The sequence below is a fragment of the Aythya ferina genome, assembly GCF_964211825.1.
Source record: "Aythya ferina genome assembly, chromosome: 2".
NCBI lineage: Eukaryota > Metazoa > Chordata > Aves > Anseriformes > Anatidae > Aythya > Aythya ferina.
Genome location: NC_140297.1, coordinates 580,851 through 599,041, shown reverse-complemented (window position 1 = coordinate 599,041; position 18,191 = coordinate 580,851). Strand labels below are relative to the sequence as shown.

The 18,191-nt window shown below is 59.1% G+C and overlaps 1 protein-coding gene and 1 long non-coding RNA gene across 3 annotated transcripts in view; one reads left to right on the top strand and one right to left on the bottom strand.

The window, feature by feature from the left end:
* Positions 1-317: 317 nt before the first annotated feature.
* On the bottom strand, positions 318-6,655 carry LOC311431469. The gene is made up of 2 exons (XR_014689478.1): positions 6,525-6,655; positions 318-872 (listed from the first exon to the last, which is right to left on the bottom strand). It is a non-coding gene; the product is annotated as an uncharacterized lncRNA (long non-coding RNA).
* The window catches only part of AGAP3 (ArfGAP with GTPase domain, ankyrin repeat and PH domain 3), a 129,413-nt gene continuing 116,254 nt past the window's right edge, over positions 5,033-18,191 (top strand). Inside the window, exon 1 of one of the 2 annotated variants that reach the window (XM_084508968.1) lies at positions 5,033-5,455. In XM_084508968.1, coding sequence (XP_084365094.1) covers positions 5,179-5,455 — 277 coding nt within the window. In that variant the 5' untranslated portion in view covers positions 5,033-5,178. The remainder of the gene's footprint in view (positions 5,456-18,191) is intronic. The other variant, XM_084508969.1, reaches the window with a different exon arrangement.

The window sequence follows — 18,191 nt, the reverse complement described above, 5'->3', positions numbered from 1 at the left end:
AACACCCTGCTGGGGAGAAAACGTGGCTCAGGTACACACGGCGTGAGGGAGCTGCAAAGCTGGCAGGTCAATGTCCCAGTGTAACCCAGTGGCTGCTCCCCAGCGAGGGGCAGCAAGGCTCCTGGCGAGGCTCAGGGGACATTTCAGCCCCATGGCATCCCACTGGCAACGCATGCGGCACCAAGAGGGGTGCGCAGGCACGGGGCAAGGAGCAGCGTGGGGTCAGGAGCAGCAGCTGCAGCAAAGGTCTGGACTGGCAGCAGTGGGGCTCAGATTGTGTGGTTAATTATGTCATTTATGCAAAAAGAACACCTCAATTTAGGGGTGTATTTGCAGGAGATTTATTGGCATCAGCGTACATCCACTTGACCATCCGTGCCCGCTGGCTGGTGTGCTGGGGTCGTTTCCAGCGGGAATGGCTCTGGTGCTGCGGGCAGGGAGTGCGGGCAGCTGCCAGGCTGGTGGCAGTGCAGAGGGGACAAGGGGCTGCTGGCTTGTCCCTGCTGTCCTCAGCGCAATAAAGACGCAGCCTGGCCACGGCGTGCACAAGCAGAGCGCACGTTTTGGCAGCAGGGTGCAGGTCGGTCCCCTGCCCGCAGGTGCCTGCAGGTCTCAGCCAGCCTCTGTGCAGTTCATCCCAGCCAAATGTCGGGCTGCGGGCAAAAAAACCTCCGTGGTCCCACGAGGGGTCAGTGGGCGAGACCCAGCACCGGGGGGCTGCCGAGCCCCTGCAGTGCTCCTCACGGTGCTCGTGTCCATGCGTCCTGCAGCTCGGGAAGCTGAGGCTGGCCGTGTGGGGCACAGCTGGATGACACAGTGCTCGGAAAGTGGTGGCATCCTCAGCATTACATTGGGGAAACGATGGAGCAAATCTGGAAGAGAATAAATATGCTTTGGCACCATGTCTCACCAGGAGCTGTGCTGCTAACCTCAAGGCCCCAGTTACCGCAGAGCAGCCCAAATCTGCCCCGCGACCAGCACAGGGAAACGCTGCCTGAAAGCAGCGTGTGGCTCCAGACAGCCCCAAATTAGATGTGTGGTGCCGGTCCTTTCAAGGCAGATTTTCAAATCTGTCCCTTTTTCTTGGTCATCTAAGAAATCCTGTTTGGGGTTTGCATTTAAATTCATGTTTTTCAGTCTAATCTTTCATTTTCTGTGATTTTCCTTGACCTTCCTCTGTTGAAGGAAACGAAGCCTTCTGAACACAAACGTCACTGGCCAGGATTATCGCTTACATGTACTTGTCCAGACTGATGCAGACCCTTTATGAACACTAACTGTAGGACAACTGCTCACAGGTTATACCGTGTACCACCACCCATCCCTTACAGAGCACTCAGCTCTCACTCAGGACCCTGGGCTGGGAGCCGAACGCCGATGGAAGGGCCGTGCTGGGATCCACAGCCGTGGTATCGATCCGTGCTCTGACCCAGATCCATGCTCTGACCCAGATCCGAAGCCAACAGCCTCGGGCTAAGGGGCTCCCCGCGGGCTGGCAAGGTGCCTGCTCCTTAAGCAGCCCCGTGGGTTTCTGTGGGTTGCGGGATGAGCGTGGGTGCTTAGGTTCATCCTTTAATGTTTTTCATCCAGCTGTGGTAGGGTTCATGGTCAGTGAATAAATGTAAGGAGAAAAGAAGAAAGTAATGGATTTTGTTCTCTTTTTCTCTTGTCCCTTCTCCAGGAAAGAAAAGGAAAACATTGAAACAGATGCATGGGTGCATACATATCTACATGTATTTATAAACGAAGACTGAACCTGCTGCCTCGGCCCCACAGGCCTCATGGAAACACCAGAACCTCTGCACGGACCCCCAGGAGCTCCCCGGGCTGCACTGGCCCTGCCGATGTGATGGCAAGGTCGCTGCTTCCCCGGAGCTGTGCAGTGCAGCACTGTGCACGTGGCTCAGCAGCGCCCGGGGGCTGCAGCCTGCTGCTGGCACTGCGGGACGTGGGGCACCCGGGGACAGTCCCAGACAGCGGCTTTGGACATCGTCATCTCTTGTCTGGAGGTGATGAACTGAAGGTTCCTGACTGTGGAGGAACAGGGAGATGCCCACACGGCAACCCTGCCTGTCTGGCCTTTCCTTAGGCACGTGTACCGTGAAAACCTCAGCACGTGGTACCAGAGTTTTATGGAGGAACATAAGCCATGGTGGTGATATTGGGCATAAGGCCATTTCTTGGGGTCAGTGCACCCAGGGACCTGCAGAAAATTGCTCCTCTGAGAGGGGCTGGTGGGGGCCGCGGCACCCTGTGGCCCTCCGGAGGCGCTCAGATGTGGGAGGAGGCTGCTCGGTGCCTCTGCAGCCGGGCAGCTACATTGCCTGCTGCCAACAGCAATAGGAATAGGAAGACACAAATAATAGTAATAATAAAAATAAATAAAAATACAAATAATAAAAAATAAAAATAAAAAATAAAAATAAAAATAATAAACATCTTCAAAAGGGCTCTGGGCATGGCCTGGGAACTGCAGAGCACTATGGCTAACTTCTGTACCAAATAAATCCATAGCAAATATAACAAAGAATAGGAGTAGATGTGGTTAAATATGACAAATTACATGTAGGGAAGAGTCAGCGTGGCTTTTGTAGAGAGAGCTGGTGACTCAGATCCACGAAGAGGTCTTTGGAAGTGTAAACACGCGTACAGGTGAGGCTGATCCAATCGGTACAACGAACGTGGAATTTCTGAAAGCTTTCAACAAGACGCTCATAAAAGTGCTTTGTCTTTTTTAAAATATAACCACTCGTGGTGCTGGCTGTGGGGGTGGGCAGGATGCACTCCTGTCCCGTGTGGGTCCGGAGCCTTGGCACGGGCTGTGCAGGGAGGTGCCGGGGGCTCCATCCCAGGAGCAGCCTGGACATGGCCCTGCTCCGGGTGCTGCTGGAGCAGGGCTGGGAACAGAGGGGCCCAGAGGTGCCTCCAGCCCCAGCCAGCGCTCGGTTCCATGGGTGAGCTCCGGAGGAACCCTCACAGGCCAAAAGAGGGAGACAAAGAGGGCAGGAGGTGGCTGTCCCGCGGGCACGCACCCAGCACCCAGCTGTTCGCATCCCGCAAGGTTTCCTGAGCCTGGAGAAGTTTTTCTACTCCCTGACGTTGTCATGGCCATCCTCCTCCTCTTCCTCCTCCTCCTCCTCCGTGTCCGGGCTCCCTGCAGACCGCATCAGCCTGGTGCCCCTGCAGCCCTCCCAGCCACCTTTTTGTCCATGGCCCCCCCGTTTCTCTGCTCTGACCCCCCCAGGAGCATCATCCAAGCACCCAGCTCGTTTGGCTTTGCCATCCCTTCCTCCCCATTGCATGACTGGCTGCTGCCCCCCTACCCCTGCCCCTCTGCCCCGGAATGGGCTCAGGGATGCTCCAGCCTGCTGGGGCTGCACCAGTGAACCCCCACCTCTGTGCCCAGCCTGCCCCCAGTCCCTAGAGCCCCCTGAGCCCCCTGCCTGTGCTCTGTGCCCCAGCCCCTGCCCCGATACCCCCGGGCGGGCTCCGGGTGCCCCTGGGGGCCGTGGCTCTTGATGCGATGGGAGAAGGAACCGCTCTGGGTTGGGCTCTCTCGGACCATCCTTCCCTGGTGCTTTGCCTCCTGAATCACGCTTCACCGGCCAGGGCTCATGACCCCAATTTCTTTGTTTCTCAGCATTTTGACCAGCGCTTTCACTCCGCTGAGCCCCGCTTGGCCAGGGTGTGCTGTGCTCACTCTTGCCTTATCTCCAGGCCTGGGGTCAGCGCACCCTGTGTGTGCCTTCACTGGGGGGACCCAACGGTGCCCACCCCCACTGCCAGTGTAAAAGGAAGGGGAGGAACTGTGATGAAAAAGGGCTCAGGGGCTGAGATAACGACAGGGAGATCACTCCACAATTATTTTCACGGGCAAAGCAGGCTCACCCGAGCTGAGCCTGCGGGGGCTGCCCACAGGCAGCAGCTCCTCAAGCACTGCTCCCACACAGCTCCGTCCCACGGGGTCCATCCCCCAGTCCCAAACTGCTCCAGCACGGGTCCCCCACGGGTGGGCAGCAGTTCCCCCCAGCCCCCTGCTCCATGTGGGCTCCTCTCCATGGGCTGCAGCTCCGGCCCGGGGCCTGCTCCTGCGGGGGCTCTCCATGGGCTGCAGCCTCCTCCAGGCCACATCCACCTGCTCCACCGGGGGCTCCTCCACCCATGGGGGGGCTGCAGCGTGGAGATCTGCTCCGGGTGGGACCCATGGGTGCAGGGGGACAGCCTGCTCCACCAGGGGCCTCTCCCTGCACAGGCCGCAGGGGAACTGCTGCTGTGTGCCTGGAGCACCTCCTGCCTCCTGCTGCTCTCCCCTGGGGGCTGCAGGGCTCACATTTCTCTCTCCTCTCTCCCAGCTCTGTTATTCTGCATTTTTTTCCCCCTTTTTTTAACCACGCTCTCAGAGGCACAAACAGCGTTGGTTGTTTGGCTCTGGCCAGCAGCGGGTCCCTTTGCAGGGGCTGGCTGTGCCCTGGGGCTCTGCTCACAGCCCCCAGCCCCGGTACCGGGCTCCCCCCACCCCCGTGCCGGTGCCGTGGGGCATCCACCCACGGTGTCCGGGCACGGAGCACCGAGCAGCACCCGTGAGGGACCCGTGGCCAGCGGGCAGCAGCCGGGGGGGCCACCGGGCACCGACCCCCGGTCCCGGGAGGGGTGACCTCGTGGGGGCGAGGCGCGGCGCCGTGACCCCGAACCCGGCGGGGGGGCGAAGCGGGCGGGGGGCCCGGGACGGGGCCCGGGGGGCGAAACCGGAGCGGGTGGGAGCGGGGGGGGCGGCACCGGGCGGGCACCGGACACCGCCCGGGGGGGGGGAACACCGAGCGGGGAGGGGGGACACCGAGAGAGGGGGGGGGGACACCGAACACGGGGGGGGACACCGAGAGTTGGGGGGACACCGGCACCGCCCCCCCCCCGTAGCCCCCCTCCTCCCGCCCCGTCCCGCCCCGGGGCCGGCCGCGGTGACGCCGGGGGGGGGCGGTCCGGGGGCGGCGCAGACGCGGCCGGCGGCGGCGGGGAGCGGCGGGGAGCGGAGCGCAGCGAGCGGCGGGGGCGGCCGAGCCGCAGCGCCGGCACCGCCCGCCCAGCGCGGCCATGCAGCGGCTCCCGGCGGCCCCGCAGCGCTGAGCGGCCCCGGAGCCCCCGTCCCGTCCCTGCCCTCCCCTCCCCGCCGCCGCCGCCGCCATGAACTTCCAGGGCGGGCCCGGGCAGAGCCCGCAGCAGCAGAGCCTGGCGGCGCCGGGCGGGCCGGTGCCGGTGCCGGTGCCCGGCCCGTCGGGCCCGCAGGCGGGGGGGCCGCCGCCGCCGCAGTTCGGGCTGTCCAACTCGGCCGCCATCCGCGCCGAGATCGGGCGCTTCGAGTCGGTGCACCCCAACATCTACGCCATCTACGACCTCATCGAGCGCGTGGAGGACCTGGCGCTGCAGAGCCAGATCCGCGAGCACGTCATCTCCATCGAGGGTGAGCGGCGGCACCGGGCCGAACCGGGCCGCACCGGGCCCCGCCGCGCCGCCCTTTGTCCCCGCTGCACCTGCTGCCGGTGCCGCCCCCGGGCCGGGCCGGGCCCCGCCGCAGCGGCCGCGGCCGCCCCCGGCACTGCGGGGCCGCGGGGGCGGGCGCGGGGCCTGCGGGGCGCGGAGCGGCCTCGGCGCCGGCCCCCGCCCCGGGGAGCGGGGAGCGGGGGGAGGGCGGCCCCGGGGCAGGCACCGGGGGGCGATCGCGGGGCCGGGGGAGATGCGGGGGGCGGGGGGAGGCGGTGGCTGTGTGGGGGGGGCCCCGAACGCCCCCGGCTCTGCGGTGCTCGGTGGCCCCCCCGGGGGGTGCCGGTTCCCCGGGGGGCTTCCCGGTGTCTGCCCCCGGAGGTGGGCGCGGGGCCGGGTGGGCACCGGGAGCTGCGTTGGGGCCTGGGCCGCGCTCAGCCCGGGGAGCGCCTCCTGCGGCACGGCCCGGCCGCTGCTGGGGGCAGGGGGCAGAGGGGCTGCGGTTGCGGCCTGGGGGGTCGCAGGGGCAGCAGCAGCCCAGGGCTTGACTGTGCCGTGCGGTGCCAGAACAAAGGGCGTCCGGAGAGATGGGCATGGAGGAAATGGGAAGCCGATGGAAGGAGGGGGCTTCAGGGCTGGGGCTGCTCCGTGAGGATCCCTGCTACAGGATTTATTGCGTTCCTGGCGTTCAGGGAGATGAGCAGGGATGGGATTAGCTCCAGGGCCCCGGGGGGGGTGTGGGGCTGCAGCCACCCCCAGCTGGGGGGGCCAGGGGGGCCCTGCTGCCTTTCTGCAGGCTCCCACAGCCGCCCCCAGTGCCTGTCGGGGTGGCAGGCCTGTGGGAGCACCATTACGTTGCCTGGTCCTGTTTGTGCTCCCCATGCCGTGGGACAGCACCGACCCACACTAAAGGTGGCTGTGTGAGGGCTGCCCGCTGCTCGGGCACTGCACAGAGCCCCTCTGCACGGCCCCGGGGGCTCCTCGCGTCCCCCTGCCCAGCTGCAGCCCCTCGCATCCCTCGCAGCTCCCTGTGCCCACCTGCTGCCTACCTGCGCCGTGTCCTTCAGGACGTGAGCAGTTGTGAGCCGGCGCTGAGCACGCTGCCCTTCAGGTGCGTCTCTTAGCAACTCCCCTCCTTCTGCCTGCCTTCTGCTGCTCGCAGGGAGGTGCGGAAACAGAACGAAAACAGAATTCCTTCACGTGCAGCTGGGAAGGGCCGGTGCTTCCTGGGGGGGAGGGCAGCTGGTTTGACCCCACAGCAAGGGGCGAGGGGCTGCAGGTCCTGGTGCTGCCACCTGCATCGTGCAGGGCTGTGCTGGGGAGAGCCGGGCTGCTCCTGGCGCTGTGCCTGCCCCGTGCCCAGAACCACCCTGTGCCGCCCGCTCCCTCCTGGCCTCATCGCTCCTTTCTTTCCAGCTTCTGTTTTGGTGGAGCAGGAGTCCCGCAGGCCATTTCCTTATCCTGCTGCATCGCTGTTTTCCTGTTAGGCACCGGATTAAAGAGCGATCCCAGTGCAAACACGCTGCGATAGGGCAGTTAAATGCGATACGTTCCTGAGTGTCAGGGACCGAGGTGACAGTGGGGCAATGAGGCACTGGAAGGGTTTTGCTGCAGATAAGTTGTCGTTTCTCGAAGCATCGTGGCAGCCCGGGATGAGATCTTGTTCTAAACTGTGTGCTCTGGGCCTGATACACACACGGCTGCAGGAGGGGTCTGGGTGTCTGTCTTTCTTGATCAGATTCTGTGCTCGTAGCCATTGCTGCTGTTGTGCTTGTGCTATTTAAGTTGCAAGTGAAATCTGAAATCCAGCTGCCTGTGCTGAGTGCTGGACACAGCAGAACTTGTCTGTGTTCCCTTAGCAGACCCTTTCCTGCAGGCAGTTCCTTCAGTTTTAAAAATGTGAAGGACAGAGGCCGGGTGGGCAGCAGCGTGCCCGGGTGGCTGGGCAGGCCCCGGTGCAGCCTCTGCTCCTCCGAGCAACGCCGGCTGGCAGGAGGGGGAAATGCGTTAGCAGGAGCTGTCGTGCAGAGCCACCCTGGCTTTGCGGCTCCTGCAGGCAGCGCTGCTGAAAGGAGGCGACACGAAGGTGTTGGTTGCTGGCTGCGGAGCCGGGAGGGCTGCCCTGCGCTCGGGGGGGGGCCTGGCTTCTGCCGAGGAGGAACGAGAGGAGTTTGGGGCCGATGACAGTGGCGAAAATTGAGCGCAGGAGGAGCTGGTGGCTGCCTGCCGGTGCAGCGTCTCCTGGGACGCGAGCTGAGCTGTTGTTAAGGCTGTCGCTGTGGGAGGGAGGGGGAACCGAGCTGTATTTTGGTCTCTCCATAGCTTGAGCTTCGGCGCGGAGGCTGCGGTGCGAGCGGAGGCTGCTGGGCGCGCGGGGCTGGGGAGCGCGAGGGGCTCTGGCACGTTCCCAGCGCCGGCTGAATCACAGGGGACCCGGGGGGGCTCGGCACTTTCCAACCGCCGCGTTTGGACAGATTTTCAGGGGGCTAGCAAGAAGCGTCTCCCTCATCCCAGGCTGCTTTGCCAAATTTCGGAGACTGCTGCAAGCTGTGGAGCTCTACAGAAGATTCCTGTGTGTGCTTAAAGCAAAAGGATGTGCAGCTTTGGTAGAGAGGTTGGTACAGCCCCTGCTGGCAGCAGATCTGGCCTCTGCCTGTTACTGGGGGGCAGGATACAGCCAGCCCTGCAGGGAGAGCTGGCAGCAGGCGGCGGGGGCAGGATGGGGCAGGAAGGTGGGAGGAGGCGCCGAGGATGGAGGAGTGAGGAGGTCGGTGCTGGGGCAGCAGGACGGCTGCACAGAGGTGGTCAGCGTGCACCAAGTGATGAAGCCGAGGAGAGAGCAGACAGAAGATAGAGGAGAAGTAAGTGAGGTGCTTGTGCAGAGCTTCTGTCAAACCACAAGGACTTTTTTTCCTATCGTCAGCTTTCACATATATGTCTTGCAGCCCTCTGGAGGCTCAGCTCTTCTGGACAAGCTTGGGGGAGGCTGCCAGCCGTGGTGAGAGGGCTGAGGGGCCGGGAGGCGGGGGCAAGAAGCTCTCCGTCCCCAACATCAATCAAGGGAATAATTTGGAAAGCTCCCCGCTACGTTTTTGTGCTGTTACCCCTCTGGAGGAGTTACACGATGAAAAAAGCCCTCGGGCTGGCAGCAGAGTGGCCGGGTGAGCTGTGCTCTGCGGCTGGCGTTGGCCGGGCAGCCAGAGCTGGTGCTGGCCTCGCAGTGCCCCAGTTCCCGGCTGTGTCACCAGGACGGGCTGCTGGGCACTGCGCATCAACCCCTCGTACCCAGGGTTTGGCTTCTTCCCAGTCGGGTAAACGTGAGGCACCTGGGTAAGGTGTGTCTTGAGGTAGGTCACAGCGTAAGGGCCTGTTCCTGTAGGGTTTTTTCTGCATTATTAAGCCACCGTGCTGCCAGTAATTAGCAGCTGCTGCTCAGTGGGCATCTCCGAGCCCCTGGGTTTCTGTGTGTGTCCTTCTAAGAGCAAGCAGACCTTTTGTACTGGTTTGTGAGTGTGCTGAGAGCCGCGGGTACCAGCTGATGAAGGCACTCTCCTGTCCCTTTTTTCCTGACGACTTTACCTGTCTGAACTTTGTCGTCTTAGTCAGTCCTGCAGAAGTTTCACAGCTCTGTTCAGAATCCTTCTCCAGCATCTTTTGGAGCGGCTTCCCGATGCTCCGATGTGCAGGATGGAGGCGGGAGCTGGCCTTGGAGCTGGCCGGAGCCCTGCCGCCCCCCGAGCCCCGAGCTGCCGTGCACCAGCGTGGCCGCACGCCGCTGAATCAGCCTGGAGTAAATTACACCCTTGGGGAAGGAGAGAGTTCTGCTGAGCCGGCGTTTTCCTGCCAATTCCACGACCTCTGCAGAATTGTCCTGTGTGTGTGTGTGTGCCTGTGAATTCCCAGCGCTTTGGAAACCACAAGGAATGGTGGCGGGGGTGGCGGTGGAAGGACGGAGCCTGCTCAGGTCCTGCTGGAGCCGCGGGCACAGGGCAGGAGCCGGGGGCTCAGGGCAGGGCTGAGCCCCCCAGCAGACCCCGCCGGGGCTCCTCGGCCACCCCGGCCTTGTGCTCTGGGGGCATTTGGAGCAGGGGAAGCTGAAAGAGTGCGAGGAGGAGCGAGTGGGCATCCTCTGCGATGGCACGTCGTGTTGTGTGCCTGGACAGGGCCTGGGGGAGCGTCAGAGGGGCCGCATGCAGCACAGAGCTGGTGGTGGCCTGGCCCCCGAGCCGGGAGCAGGAGAGCCCTGGGGGCGCGGGGAGCGGCCGGGCACGGCTCTGGCACGCTTGGACAGAGGCCCCCACCCCCTGAACGGGGCTTTGCGCCCTGGCTACAGCATCTGTGAGGGTGCTTGGCAGATGCTGTGTGTGGACGGGCAGCGCGACGGCTCTGACCTCAGGGACAGCTCCAAAACAGGGACGGGCAGGAGAGGCAGCAGAATGGAAAAAGAGCTTGCCTGGCACTGAGATGGATGGGTGGTGGAGCAGCAGCAGCAAGACGGTCTGTGGAGCCTGAGCAGGATGGAGCTGCAGATGTCACAGTGCAGGAAGAGGTCTCCGGTGCCAAGGGGTCGGGAACTGATGTTGTGGCTAGACAAAACGATGCGGGCATGGAGGTGTGCCGCAGGAAAGGAGCCAGGTTGGGATGTGGGAGCGTCAGAGGAGACGTCTGTGGCTGCACTTCCTCAATTCCTTCAGCCCAGCAGCGTGGTGGCTGCTGTACGGGGTGATGTGGCTCCTCTTGCCCGGCCTCGCCTCCCTTCCTTCTGCTGGCATTCACATCCAGGCTGCGGGGTCAGGGCGCTGCTGGAAGCCACGCTCTGGTTTGCTTTGGCTGGGTCGGGTTTCAGTTCCCTGGGCTCCCGGCGTGACTGCGGGAGCACCGGCGTGGGCACAGATGAGGAGGTGGCGACGCGCAGTCAGCGATGGGTAGGAAAGCAAAACGGACCTGACTTTGCTGAGTTTTGCTGATTTTGGAGCTGGTGACAGACGGGCGGCGTGCAGCGAAGGTTTGCTGATGCAATGGGCTGACCGGGGCAGCAGCATGAATCAAATTCCCAGTGAAGAGCACCAGAACCAGTGCCTGTCCACAGGATGCTTTGGCTTCGTGCTTCGACAGACCTCCCCAGGTTGTCCTGAGCTGGGCAGGGTTTCTGTGTGGCTTTTGTCTGTTTTCTGCAAAAATTTTGGATATCTTAGTACAAGCTGAAGCGATAACACTGGCTAAACAATTTTCCCCAATGTCAGCCCCTCCAGTCCAAGGAGAGACCCGGAGAGATCTGGCCATGAGTTACTACCTGGGGATGCCTTTCTTTTTCTACTCAGTGCACAGGAAGAGGAAAAGCTTAGATCTTCATCTGGTGGGGTGAAGCCAGGCCCTACATCTCTGGGTCTTTTTGGATCCCATGGGCTTGAGAGCAGGATTCAGCAAAACTTAATGATGGCTTTTTGACAGCTAAAGGGGAGCCAGAGGTCTTTACACCCTTTGAGGCCTCTGGGCAGAAGTGAGGACTTCCAAAGCACTTCACTCATGGTGAGTAGCGGTGAGCAGTATGTGTCTGTGGCAGGTCAGGTCTGCTTCTCTCCAGAGACAGCAGTGGTTGTAAAAATGCCCTGCCTGGTGAGGCTGCAGCAGGAGAAATTCGCGTGGGGTTAGTTTTCACAGGCTGGCCAGCGAGCAGTGATCCCACAGCCCTTCCCAGGAGGGCGATGGAGCTCCTGGCAGCGCTCACCCAGAGCCCCGTGGGCAGTGCCCGGGCTCTTGGCACCTCTGGAGGGCTGCAGGAGCTGCTCCGGCAGCTTGCCCATGGATGGAGCTTTTGGCCCTGACTGGCACCGTCACGCTTCCTGCTGCACCCCTTGCTGGGAATCACAGAATCACAGAAGAAGAAATCCTTCTCCTTTCCGTGATCCCACCCTCCTACTTGGCGTCTGATTTTTCAAATCGACCTCCAGGACTTTGTGGGTCAGAGCCTGCCATGTAGCAGCTGCACGGAGTGAACAAGCCACATGTGTCTTATTTCTGCTTACGCTGCCCCCCAAGAAAATGGAAAGGGTCTTCTTACTGCCTCCTCCTCTTCCTCTTCCTGCGATGCTCTGGGTGTTCGCTGGCAGTGCTGGAGCCGTGGGTGTGTGTATCCAGGTGGATTTTCTGAGCTGGTGGAGGAGCGCTCAGCAAGGAGCCTTCCAAGGCGGGAAGGCTAAAAAATAACCAGAATTTTAACCTACTTCCCTGCTCAGGGGTTGCTCTGTTAAGCCCTGTGCTGTGTCTGTCTGCTCCTCCTGCCCCAGTTCCTCTCAGACCCGTTGTCCAGCTCTGACCAGAGCTGGAGCCCTGCTGCTTCCAGTCTCCTACCAACACCACTGGGTTGAGCTTTGAACACCACCGAGGACGAGCTTTGGTTTGCGTTGGTTTCCAGCAGGCTCCATCCTGCTGCATGGCACTGGGAGGTGGGCAGTGGGGCTGCCTGGCTCCCCGTGCTGGGCACCTCGGGCAGCGTGGGACGGGTGGGAGGGAGAAGAGATCAGGGGGCCGGGGGTCCTGCCAGGGGGGGCCTTGCCGGGACGCTCCCCCCGTCCTCAGAGGCGTGCTGCCGTGGGGCTGCATCGCAGCGCTGCAACCTCTGCTGGGCGTGAGCCGCTCTGGAAGCTCTTGCCCGAGGCTACGTGTGGTATCTTGCTCTCCCCGTGTCAGCTGCGTGGTGACGAAATCCTCTCAGGCGTCAGGAGCTCCGCTGCTAGCTGGCTGGCTGCAGGCTGCTCTGTCCGAAATCCTGCTCTCACGCCCGTGCTGTGCTCCTGGAGGGCTGCGAGCCGCTGGCTTCAGGGTTTCAGCCAGAGCCCTGCCTTGCTGCAGCGCAGAGCACGGGCTGCCAGGTCCCGAGACGGGAGCCCTGCAGCGTGGTTACTGCTGCCTGCGTCCCGCTGGTTTTCAGACCACTCAGAGAGTTAGCCCAGTGCTGACTCCTGTCCCTAATTAAGAGCTTTTAACTGCTCAGATAAGCCCCTAGCACGAGCTTGCCTCTTCCTCGGCCCGGTGGGTGTTTGGTTGTGGGGCTGTCCTGGCACAGGGGGTGCTGCGGGGCTGGGGGCTCCGTGCCACTTCTGTTTGGAGCGATCAGGTGGGATGCTGCTGCTTTTGCTACTTTTTCCCCCATTACTTTCACACTTCAGAGCCTAGTCTGAGTCCGGTTCCTCCTGCGGTGGATGCAGTGGAAATGCAGAACAAAGGGAGCCGTGCACGGAGCTGCGGAGCTTTGAGGGGTGGGAGAGGGGCGCAGGCAGCGTTGTGGTGGGCTCAGGGCGGGTGGCGGGGCTGGGCCGGGGTCGGTGCCTCCAGAGGGTGCAGAGCCACGGGAGAGCTTCGAGGAGCAATTTGAAAGGGGATAATGAAGCAGATTTCAGCCTGTTTACAGAGAGCTCTTCTCAAACACGAAGTACGAATGGGAGAAAACAGAGAGGTGTCTGCCTGGAATTCAGCAGCTGGGAAATGGAGATCGCTGCCGTGGTCTGGGGGAGCAGAGGCAGCCCTGCAGCAGCGAGGGAAGGAGCCGCGGGCGGCGTGCGGGGGTGCAGGCAGCAGCTCGCGGCTGATGCGACAGAAGAGGAGGGCCCGGAGGAGGGCCTGGGAGGGAGGCTTGGCCTGCTGGAGGCAGGGGGGAGGAAGCAGTTCAGCAGCGGCCTGCGACCGAACGCGGATAAGGGACGATTTTGTTATAAATGGTTTTGGGGATGGGTGCCACTGTGATGCAGCCTGGGGGCTGCGGGGCCGGGTGGCAGAGGCTGCGTCTCGAGGTGCCGCCGGTGTCACCCAGAGGGGTGCAGGGACAGGGACAGGGCCACGGCCTCTGCTCCCCGTCGCAGTGTCTGAGTTGTGTCCTTCCCTGGCAGGCAGGGCTGGGGTGATGCTCATCGAGCCCGAGGGCTTGGGGGAAGAGGGAGCAAAGCTGGGGTTCGTTAGAGCTCTCATTAATCACGTTGAACAGAGGAGGTCACGGGGAAGGTCCGGCCTTCCTGACAAAGGCTTGTCCAGCTCAGTGGCAGTGTATCTGAAGCCTTCCTGGGAATCCCTTCCCGTGTTTAATGGCCGTTTCCATAGCCCGTTCCAAGCGAACCTTTTCCACTTGCCGAGCACAAGAGGAGCAGAGCGTCCCCGTCCTCCCTGCAGCAGCATCTTCTGTATCTAAAAAACACAGCACAACCTTCTCCAGGCTCAGTAACTTCGGGTCCTTGTGCGTGGTGCTTCCCGGTCCCCTGTTGGTCTCGTGCCCCCAGCTCTCCCCGCAGGATCCCGTCCCCTAGGGGTGCCCGGGGCTGGAGGCAGGGCTGCTCCTGCCCGCCCCGTGGCCGTGCTGGCTGCTGCAGGGCCACGCTGCGGGGTGACCCCGGATCCCTTCGGAAGGCTGCTGCCGGCCCCTCTCCTGTTCCCGACTAATCCTGCAGAAGGGTAGGCCCTCGCAAACATCCCTTTGGGATTTAATCCTATTCAGGCGGTTTCTCCAATTTGACAAAGCCGGTTAGGATTGCAGTCCTTGCAGTCCCTCTTACTTTCACGTCACCTGCAATTTCAGGGAGCGCGCTTTCCTCAGGAGCTTGTTTGTTAATAAGAGCGCTGAAAAGAGCTGAGCCTAGGAGAAACCTGGGCAGTGCAGGTTGGTGCTCATTTCAATTTGTATGGTTATCCCTGATAAATATCCTCAGTGTGGTTATCTAATCAGTATTGTTCTTAGCCTGTAATAGGTTTATCCTTCCTTAAATTAATTCTGAAAGTACCACGTGAAGCAGTCCAAGACATCACTCAGTGTATGGCACCAGCATCTGCTGCCCTGCTGTGCCGGAGGTCTGCTGGTGTGCTGCAGGAGGAGCTGCCGTTGGGTAGACACAACTTGGTCCTGATAAATCCACGTGTACTATTGTTTGCCTTGTCCTCTAGTGACTTACAGGTTGTCATTTTTTGTTTCTGTGAGTTTTTGGCTTCTCAGTTTGCTCATTTTTATAGGTGGGCACTACTGCTTAGCGTTTTCAGTGTAGCTGCTTTCCCATCAGCTTGAGCAGATCTGAGGTTGCTTCAGACAATTAAGCAGGTTTTTTTTTGTTTTGTTTTGTTTTTTTAGCTTAGCCATTGCTTTGGATGCTCATTGCTGGACACAGCTTTGCTGTTTGTAGTGAAGATTCACACAAAGAGGCATAAAAGGCTCTGTTCTCAGTGCCAGTGACATCTCTGTTGTTTTTCCTGTCTACCACGTAGCCAATCAATCTTTTTCACACTTTTACATTTTTTTTAACTAATGTACATAGGAATTGAACCTTCTCTTTGCTGTTTGTTTCTGGTTGTCTCTTTGCATAGCTATTTTGAGTTCAGCCAGTGGTGCTGATGCCACTCTTTTCTATTTTATCCTTATTAATCTGACCTAATTTCCACTTTCCCCATGCACGCTTCCCTGTGTCTGAGACCAATAAGGAGCTCATGTGAGCGAGCCAAATTGGTCTCTTACCACACTTACATTCCTTTGCACTGGGACGATTTCTGTTTGTTCCATTAGCGTCATTGCTTTGAGGACCTGCCAGCTTTCTGTAATCTTTTTTTTTTTTTTTTCTTCTTCCTTGAAGATTTGCTTCCATTAAGATCTTGCCTGTGGAGCTCAGTAACATCTGCCGTGGTGCAGGCCGGGTTGTTTGCTGTCCTCCCTCCCGCGTGTGTACGAACCTGCTGGGCTCCTCCTGACGGGTCTCTGGAGGACTTGGTGAAGGATGTTTTGGTAGCCCACAAGACATGGAAATGAAGTCTGGGGTAAAATTAGAGCACAAACATGGCACGTGGCCCGGTGCACATCGGAAACGGGTGTGGAAGAACTTGTCCAACCCCCTCCTGCTCAGTAGTCCTTGCTTTGAGAGAGGGTTGTGCAGTGGCGTTGGGGCGAGACATTTGGTGAGCGGGACTGAAGGGCACGAGGAAGTTGTGGCTGTGGGAGGCTAAGGGGTGAGGCCGAAGTGTGTGTCTCTTGTGAGGAGAAAATACCTAACCGTGGAGCTCAGTCAGGGCTTTGCTTGTTTGTTTTTTTAACGTGGAGTTTGCGAGTGGTGAGTCTGCTGGGTGGAAGTTACTGTGCGCTGTGAGCCCGTAACGTTTGCACTACTGCCCTGCTGCTTAGCTGCGGTGGTTGGGGTGAAGCCTTCCACAGGCACACAAAGTTTGGTCTTGGAAACGTCAAGGTGCAAAACCACAGAGCCTCTCGGCTGGGAGTGACTTTGGGAGGTCTCAAGTGCAACATCTGAGCAGGGCTGGGTCGGCACTGCCACCGGAGCAGCCTGATGAGAGCATTGTCCAGCTGGTCTTGAAAAACCTCCAAGTAGTTCCTCATCCTCACACGGCAAAGTACAAAACTGAGACTGTAGGCAGTACAGTTATCTGACTCCACTGCGGGTGCACTTACTGTAAGTCCAGGTCTTTTCTCACTGACTGGTCCTATCTGAGGGTCGTTTAGCTCTTTGGCTTTAGCACTGGGTTGAGGGCTAATGATGAACTGCTCATCTGCTCTGGCCTTTGAAGCTCTCCTAGGATTTAAGCAACCATCCCATGGGGATGGGATGGGATGGGATGGGATGGGATGGGATGGGATGGGATGGGATGGGATGGGATGGCTGGTTCTTCCTGGTCACAATACCTTGCACTGGCTGTACAGAAAGGTGCTTTAGCTGAATGGGCTCTGCTTGCAGGGTAACGCAGGGCATTTGTGATTCTCCAAGTTACAGCATCAACCAGCTGTTTTTCGGCCATGGTCTTACTTGCAGTTATTGCATCGTATAGGCAAAGGCCTGAATAGCATTGGGTCTGCTTCCAGTTCGTTCGTGGTATCAGAGATGTGTTGTTGCAGCTCCTTCAAAGCCAAGCTGTCACCGGGCTGCTATCTGGAGGACATTGCAGGAGGGAAATTACTTGCAGCACGTCTCTGGCAGGTGCTGTCCCATGGTGGTGAGGTTTTTTTTTTCCAGTACCTCGTCTCTACAGTCCAAAGCTGTGGTGTGGGGCCCTTGTTCCTTGCCACGCTGCCTGCTTGCTGAGCAGGGTTGACTGCGTCCTTCCGATGATCCCTCGGGCAGCTTTGCTCCTCTCTGACCCTGTGGAACCGCTGGTAGCCATTGGTGGGACCCTCACAGGTATTTCAGCATCCCCCTTGAACTGGGGAGTCCCACCCTGGTGCAGCCTCGCTGGCGTTGGGTGGAGAAGTGTTACGCTCCCTCAGCCCAGCGGCCGTGCTCCCAACGCAGCCTAGGGCACAGCCAGGGTCTCAGCAGCGTCTGCTGCTCCTGTTCGGCCATCCCGGCCCCCTGAGGCACGAGGATTGCACCCAGCAGCTTCCCAGCCCACCTGGGGGTCGCTCTGCCCCAAACACGGAGCTGGGAGCGCTGAGCTGGGCTGGGTGCTGAGCCACCTTGGGGGTGGCTCCAAGAGGACGTGCTCGGTGTCCGTGCGGGGACCCCTGGAGCAGGCTGTCCTGACGCTTCTTCCCTTGGCCACCCCGTGCACCCTTGATGCTCATGGTTTGTTTTTTCCCAGCTGTGTGGAGCTTCCCCTGGTCACTGGGGTTCCTCCAGAGCCTCCGGAGATATCCCCGTACCTGGCAGCAGAAGGCTCTGTACGGGCGTGTTCTGGGGTGAGTTAGCCAGCTCCTGCTGTGGTAACATCAGTGACTTTGCTCAGTGGTGGCTTATAACAGGAATATTGTATGGCCGTCACTCACACCCTTGTGAAAATTTAGACAGAGTTGCCTATATCAGCTACATTCAACACCTTTGAGAATGAAATCAGATCTATAACTTGAATTCTTGTTTAAAAATATCAGTTCTGTTTAATCTTCCCCCTTGCTTTATAGGAGGTCGATTTCAAGCCAGGTAGCATAGTTACTTGGGAAGGCTGTGCTTTGTTTTCTGTATGCTAAGGTAGCTTCATTCTGTTTCAGCCAGTCCTGAATATTTTCCGTATTTCCAAATTTATTAAAATTTATTTAATATATTTCCAAACGTGTTAAAAAAAACAGCACGAGCAGGAAAGAGTTCTCTTCTGTGAACTCTCTTCTAAAACCATTACAAGTTGCTCATGTCTTTTACAGCTCTGTTGTTTAAACATTGTCCTTTATATGTACGTGTGTATATTTTGCTAATGGCTTTGGACTTTTGCATTTGTCTTTGTATGTTATGAAGATGTCATTCTGCTTTTTTAATGATACCCGTGCAGTACTCACGGACCAGATCTGCTCTCTGGTATCTGCTGCAGCTATTTTTTGCTGTATCCGTCCTGCAGCATTTGTGTGGTGGTACTGCAGTTTGCAAAGCTGCTTCCTGTTGTACTTAGCATTGTCAAAGACTTCTTTTCACCAAAGTTTTCAGCTTCCTATACCAATTTTTTATACTTCCTGTACTCAAGATCATATTGACATCTGTTTCCTCCTCTTCTCTCCTTTCTTACTTTTTTTTTTTTTTTGTATTTGTGTGTAACTAGCCTCTAAGCTAGGTTAGGTCTTCAGCCAAATTGTTTTCTTTGTTTTTTCTGCAGACTGTTGGTCTTTCTCATGATGCATTATGACAAAAGCAAGCAAACAAACAAGCACACCACCCCCAAACCCAGAATGAAAAACCCTTTTTTCTTCATGTAAGTTTTTTTGTTTTGTTTTGTTTTGTTTTTTTCCCCTCACACAAGTGTTTTAATTTTCCACCGCTGCA